This window comes from Vicia villosa, unplaced genomic scaffold, assembly GCF_029867415.1.
Source record: "Vicia villosa cultivar HV-30 ecotype Madison, WI unplaced genomic scaffold, Vvil1.0 ctg.000084F_1_1_3, whole genome shotgun sequence".
NCBI classification, from domain to species: Eukaryota; Viridiplantae; Streptophyta; class Magnoliopsida; order Fabales; family Fabaceae; genus Vicia; species Vicia villosa.
The window spans coordinates 465,996-473,486 of NW_026705007.1; the positions used below are offsets into that span (position 1 = coordinate 465,996).

At 37.6% G+C, this 7,491-nt stretch overlaps 1 protein-coding gene across 1 annotated transcript; it reads right to left on the minus strand.

Moving 5' to 3' along the window:
* Positions 1-3,486: 3,486 nt before the first annotated feature.
* On the minus strand, positions 3,487-7,141 carry LOC131623859 (probable inactive receptor kinase At2g26730). The gene is made up of 2 exons (XM_058894859.1): positions 5,600-7,141; positions 3,487-4,496 (listed from the first exon to the last, which is right to left on the minus strand). The coding sequence occupies exons 1-2, from the start codon at positions 6,885-6,887 to the stop codon at positions 3,832-3,834; spliced, it is 1,953 nt and encodes a 650-aa protein (XP_058750842.1). The 5' UTR covers positions 6,888-7,141; the 3' UTR covers positions 3,487-3,831.
* Positions 7,142-7,491: the final 350 nt, after the last annotated feature.

Genomic DNA, 7,491 nt, shown 5'->3' on the forward strand with positions numbered 1-7,491 from the left:
ACAAGGACTCTATCTTCTCCCACAAAGTTCTGACATGTGACTCATTAGCAATATGATTATAAACATTATCTTCTACATATTGTCAAATAAAACCACATACTTGTTGATGTTTAAACTCCCATTCTTCATCAGACACAGAATCCGGATTTGCGGAACTAAAAATCAATAAATGCAATTTCTTCACAAATAATAAGTCTTTCATCTTACCCTTCCATAAATGGTTATTAGAATTATTCAACAATACCATCTTTATCTTTATATTTTACTCCATCATTCAAACAAGTAAAATAGCCTTTAACCAAGAGCTCTGATACAGCTCTAATGGGAAATTAAAACACAGTAACAGACAATACGCAACAGATATAAAAATTACTCGCACTTGTAGGAACCTTAAGGATCAACAACAAATATAAGACGACAAATCAAACAAATAAACGCACAAAATAACACTGATATTTTTAACATTGAAAAACCCTCAAAAAGAAAGTAAAAACTACGAGTCGTCCAGACCAAATAAATAGCTCCACTATAATCAATTGAGGGTACAAGAGAGTCTTAAATTGATTCACAAAAAAGTGCTAACAACTGCAAATCACAAAGCAAAACTAACTTACAAATAAGAATCAAAAAGCTAAAAAATAATCCAAATATGTGGATCCAATGTGAGACACACATCCCTTCTGAGAAAAATCGGTTCAGGATCGAGACGTTTGGATGATGTTCGCTGCCCTGAACACTGCCTTATGTGAACCATTTTTGTGTTTAGGGTTTGTGTTTGTGTCTGTGTGTAATAATTCAACCCTAGAAACCCCAAATTTATAGAAGCCTTTGGTGATTATGGACCACACAATTTTTGTCACAAAATGTTCCGTAGATATATCCACAGAAGTATCATAGATTTCTCCGTTCCGTAGATGCATCTACCGTAAACACCCATAATTTTTAATATCAGACCCTTTCGTAGATACATCTACGGAAGTTTCCCTGTTAGTTTTTTTAGCAGAACTCAATGCAGTAGCAGCATAAACACAAAAACATAAACACTTGGAAACACATAGACGCAAACATATAAACACAAAAAAGGATTATATTGCAATGTTATAGAGTGCATATATTACACTTTGAAACTAGATAAATACATCAAAAGAACTGTCGTCGGCTAAATCTGTTGGAGGTTCTAATCTTGACTTTTCGGCATTTGATTCCTTTTCGATGTTGTTCAACCTTTCAAAACCGTGCATCATATCCACAAAACGATCCCGCCACGTATCAACAGCTTCGGTATGATGAAGTGTCCATTCTGGTGACGTAGGTGGTATGGGGCATCCCTGTTTCAAGTAAACTTGCACAAAATGTTTTGATTTTGCAAGTTATCCAACACACATAATATGATCATTCGGATTTGTAGGAGGTGCGGAGCGAAAAAAAGGCTTCCGAAAAACCATATTGTGTCAAGTCAATGCATACCATGTCATATGCGCATGCAATAAGATGTCCCATTTCCGGGAATCTCATCCATTTTGAAGTCGGTGCGTAAGCGCCCAACCAAGGAACAAGAGCTCCGTGAATCAATTCAAATATAGCTTTGTCTCCAAATACCCGCGTGTACGAGTCTTTATGGTTCATCAACTCTTCGATAAGTTCATGACGGACAAGCTTATGGTCATCCTCTCCCTTACCAAGCAAAGCCGATACGACCCAGAATCCACAATTACTGTCCCCAACCACATTGACGATTCGGTCGATGTATTTGTGCATAAAAACCAGCATCTCGTCGATGAATGGAATTTTTGGAGCAATATGCATCTCTCCGATTGATGGAACTTTTGTGGCAATAGGTGTCAGAATCAAAACTTTCGGAGCAATAGGTGTAGGAGGCGGTTTGCTAATGCGAACTCCTTTGTTTGAACTTTTTTGAGATTTAGGAGTAGGTGAGTCGGGAAAGAGTTTGTCGACGTGCTCACAATATGAAGGATCTCGTGTAGTCGAGTTGTCCTTCGACGTAGGCTTCACTTTTTTCAGAGCTCCCTTTGTCTTAACCGGTTGAGTCTTGGAGTGAAATAAGGTATTGATGATGTAGGGTTTTTAGGGTGTGGAATATGGAGAGTTTGAAGAAATGAAACAATGGAGGGAGTGATCATGCTGGTTCAAACTATATCAGACACTTCCATAGATGCATCTACAAAATAATATGGCACTAAATCATTCCGTAAATGAACCTATGGAACTATCCCTAAACTGAATTTATTTGTATTTTTCCCTATATATAGTAGTTTATTATACTTCCGTAGATGTAACTACAGAATCTATCCATTTTTTTACATAAATGGGATGCTTTCGGAAGTGTATCTACAAAAATTGATGGCAAAAATGAAATTTTGCTCGGTGTATAAGAGATCGATGTGGTGCATTGAGATATTGTGTTCACTTTTTTTACAAAATTTTTAAATGCCATTTTTTTACAAGAAGTATATTTCTTAAATAAATAGTTTTCCTTACACTACTATGCACTTTTTGAAATAATTTGAAGGGTAAAGACAAAGAAACACATGCAAGTAAATGACAGTTTGCGACCTCCCCCAATGTCTCACCACATGTCAGCTATTAGTAGCTTGAATTATGGAGGAATGAATGCGATGGAACAAGTTTTGAAGCGTTGGCGCGTTCTCCTACGTACTAGCGTCAAATAGTAGCTCAACAATATTGACAACATAACACTGTTTTCTAATCTGCAGTTACTACATAGTCCATCTTAACTCAATAAAACTCCTCTATTAACATTAAATAATTAAAATCGATGTACTATATATATGCAACTTACACTCTGTGAAACGCCATAACTCTTTTCGTTTCCTTTGACATGAAATCTTAACACAGGGACAATTTGTACGTAGAGAAAAAACGACTAGTGAGTAAGTTAACGTAACTAGCATATGATGTGTTTAGTAAGCAACTAATAATAAGAACACCAAACTGTAATTAGTACTAGTAATATAAGATTGGACAACTGGATTAACTAGTGGGGTCCAATATAATTGGGTCAAAAAACAAAAAGCTCCTCGTTACTCACAATACAAAACTCCCGCCAGCCTGTTCTCCACACAAAAACACCAAGGGCAACTCTGTCATTTACCTACATTTTCCCACCACTCCTGGCCGGCTCCATGTGAATCAGTCCTTCTTTTGCTTTACATGTGATATGCTCAACACACTCTCACCAGAGCGCGTGTGATTCATTTTACATATTTTGCTTAACTTATTATTTTAATCAATTCCAACGTTGATTACATTTGTTTATGATTACTTTTCACCATGCTTATATTCATTGTAACTTGTTTTGGTACCATGAGTAATTATCAAAAGCAAGTGACGTCTATGCAGAGTTTATGTTATCATTATGTAACAACCGCTTTGCTTATAATGACCACACTAACATACGACAAGCCTGTCAAAACAATTACTACTGCTAATAAACATTTAACCATAAAAAAAAAACTGAGGAAAAAAGCAATTAAAAATCATTAAATGGTCAATCTTAATCGGTACAAGGAAAACAACTAACCCCCAAACCCCACTTTCATGAACAATTATCACACTCTCCACCCTGTAAAAAATAAAAATCATCAAAACTAATAAAATAAAATAAAAAATTAAAATAAAATACATTTAAGGGAATAAAATACACATTAATTGGACCACCACCGGAAAGAGCAGAGCAGAGTAGGCATAAGAGTGACCCACCACCTTGTCTTGTCCTTTTTTCTTTTATGATCTTTAATTTTAATTTTAATTCAACAAATACTTTACTTTTTTTTTCTTTAACAGGTTTTACTACGGTGTGCGCGATCTAGGTGGAGTCCTAGTCTGAGGTGGAGTATGACCCTCGGATCCTTTAGAAGGATCATCCGACGACTGACGAAGACCCTCATCAGTCTCCCCACGATTCATATCCTCAATCATGCGCACCACGTCTTGCATACTTGGTCTCTGATCAGGCACCACAGAAACACAAGCCATCGCTATCTGCAACAACTGAACCATCTCTTCTTCGATATTATGAAACCTCATCAACTCAGCGTCAAAAACCTCTGCGGTCCATTCTTCGCGAACAACGGATTGGACCCACCTTGGTAGATCGATTCCTTCTTCACCTAGTGAAGCTTGATTGGGTGCTTTTCCTGTTAATAGCTCCAACAGCAAAACGCCGAAGCTGTATACATCGGATTTGAATGTGACTTTTCGGGTTTCTAGGGTTTCGGGTGCCCGGTAGCCAGCGACCCGGTTTGATGGAGATCCGTTTCCGAATAACGGGTTGAGACCAAAGTCCGAAACGCCTGCGTCATTGTCGGGTCCTCGGAGGAGGATGTTGGAAGATTTAATGTTGCCGTGGACTACTTTGCCTGACACGTGGAGGCATGCTAGTCCTCTTGATGCTCCGAGGGCTATTCTCATTCGGTTGTCCCAATCTAACGGTGTTCGCCCAGATCCTCTGCTTCCTATATAGTCATAGTAGTAATAGTAATTAAACAAATGCATAATTAATATTAAAAAGATATTTGAACTAATCAATATTTATGATTTATGTCAACTGCTAAAGTAATAAATCAATCTATTTTTATTGCTATTTTCGTCTCATAGTCTCGTGGCTTCTAGCAGTTTTAATTCAGCAAGATATCATATCACAATGAAATCATTTGTTCAATGTCGTGGAACTTGTATAAAATAAAAAGCATGAATTTGAGATTGTTTGTAGTTTAGTTTGAGTGTTTTTTTCTCTTTCACTTTGAGTGAACCTAACGTTATTCAAAAGCAAAGTAAAAAAAAAAAACAGAAATTCTGGTTCTCCTTTTTATTTTATCAATCACGGAGAGAAATAGTCAATGCGACACTACCTTTACTTTTCTCCATTAAAGGAGGAAAAAGAAAAGAACAAAGAACAAAAACAGGTAGAAATAATGTCGGAGAGACATATCATGAGTGCATTGGATGGGGGAAGAAAATGCAACAATGGAAAATGAATTATTAAATAATAAAAAAAGACAACCTTGCAAATCAATAATATAATGAGTTGAGAATGTTTGCTTCAGAAGCATGTTCTACATTATTATGGAGGGAAAAGCATAACATCACAAACTTCCCATTTACGGTACACTCTTCCTATTAAACCATTGATTCATAAATTAATATGCAAGTAACATTATGACATTAGTAATATCCTCCGTCATCAAGCACTAAGCATTAAGATTAAGCACACACATTACTTCACAACAATAAACAAATACTACTACCAATAAACACATTAAAATGTTTCTGTAATTGAAATTAAAATAACCTAAATTCCACTAGTGTAACAGCTGTAACAGGAATTTAGTCAAAATTCCAGAAACAGACAATGCTAATTCCATCAAAAAGGTATAACTCCAAATATGAACACAAGGAAATGTCGGAAACAAAACACCTCGAAAGTATAAAAATCATATCATATTCATGAAATTTTGAATAAAACTTCTACTGCATAGTACTACTATTGAATGAATAATGAATGATTAATTACTTAATTACCATAAAATTAAGCATAATGACATTGATAATAACATACCGTGAAGTAGAGCAGATAAGCTACCGGCGGGCATGTAATCATACACAAGCAATTTCTCATCTTTGGAGAAGTAAAAAGCTCTAAGAGGAACCACATTCTCATGCTTAATTTTACCCAGAATCTCCATTTGCATCTCAAACTCTTTCTTTGTAACAACAACATCTTTCAACCTCTTAACAACCACCGTAGTTCCTTCTTCCAACACCGCTTTATACGAAGTCCCAACGCTTCCCTTTCCCAAAACCTCCGCAGAAGCCCTAAGCAAATCCTCCAAATCAAAACTGTATATTCCTCCGTCAAAGAACACCAATTTGTTCCTCGCTTCTTCTGCTGATCCACCGGTTATATCGTCCTTGGAAGACGATGTTCCGGCTTCTGCAGGCGCGGAACGAGCCGCGGCAACAACTGGCTTTGGTGGTTTCGCTGGTTGCCGGCGACGTTTCCGGAGACAGCATAGTAACAGTAGAAGCAGTAACGCTACGAACAGAACAGAACCTACTACAATTGCAACAATGGCGCCTGTGGAAAGCTTCTTAGATTTCTTCCCCGGTTTAATCACCGGCGGAATTAAACCCGGTGACGGCGCCGGCGCTGGAAAAAACGGGCTACACGACTTCAATGGTGGACCACAGAGATTAATGTTTCCGGCAAAAGAAGATTCCGGGAATTTCGACAGCGTCTTGGGGATTGAACCGTTGAGATTGTTATTAGAAACATCAAAGCCGTTCAAATTTGCAGTAATGCTCGGAAGACTACCGGAGAACGTGTTATTCTCCAAGAACAAACCACTGAGATGAGTCAAGTTGTTGATGGAGAAAGGAATTGAGCCGGAAAAGTTGTTGGAAGAGAGATCCAAGCGAGTCAAACGAGTTAACCGAGTTAAACTAGACGGAAACCCACCGGAGAATTTATTCTTCTGAAGATATACACTACGAAGAAAAGTCAAATTAGAGAAATCGGAAGGGATCTCGCCGGAGAGACCATTAGACCGGAGACTGAGAATACGCAGATTCGTTAGCCTTCCTATTGTGTTTGACGGGACCCGACCCACAAGACCAACGGCGGGTAAACGGAGTGAATAAACATAGGAACTTGAAGCGTCGCATTGAACACCGACCCAGTTACAAACGGAATCCGAAGCGTTCCATTGAACACGGTTAGAGTGTGGTGTTTGTGAAATAAAAGCAAGGAGAGCTTGCTTGTCCTGAGTCGGCTCCGAGTTACTAACTCGAAAACAACAACTCAGCTGCAGAAATAAATGAAGAATAATAAAAATAACCGAAGCCATTATTTCTTTGTTGTTGAACTGAAATTAATGAAGATCGGTGAAGAATGTGGTTTGGGTTAAGCTGAGAAAAGCCATAGTGATAGAAATTGTGTGAGTGAGAGAAAGAGAGGCTATGTAATGTAAAAGAGAGAAGGTACAACAATACAACACAAACACACACAGTAGTATAATAGTATCACGAGGCTCACAAAAGTGAAAAACCAAATAAAGCTGATGCTACTACTCTTGTTTACTGGTCCTAACTCCTTACGTTTTTTCCTTTTCTTTTAAGAATCACTTAATTTCGTTCACAACGCCTTTTCAGTTTTATCACTTCCCACGCGCTTTTCCACCGCGTGCAGGCCTTAAAAAAAAAATAATGCGTTTTTTGTATAACTAAATTATTGTTGTTTGTTGCTACCATGAACAGCTTGCAAGCAAATTCATATTTTTTGTTTGTTTTAACATTAAGTTGTGTTACATGGCATTGGTATGGTCTTGGGGAGAGACGGCAATAAAAAATGAGAGTGACAAAGTAAAACAAAGGTGTTTGTCGCTGATATGTTGTTGTGGGATAGAGGCACATGGAAGATGACACTTTCTTTTGACAGATGTAAGATCAAAT

Excerpts from the sequence above, each read along its gene's own strand:
- LOC131623859 (XM_058894859.1), bottom strand. The coding sequence starts at position 6,887 with ATGGCTTCGGTTATTTTTATTATTCTTCATTTATTTCTGCAGCTGAGT. Across the intron at positions 4,497-5,599 it reads CTTATCTGCTCTACTTCACG|GAAGCAGAGGATCTGGGCGA; the intron begins GTATGTTATTAT and ends ATGACTATATAG.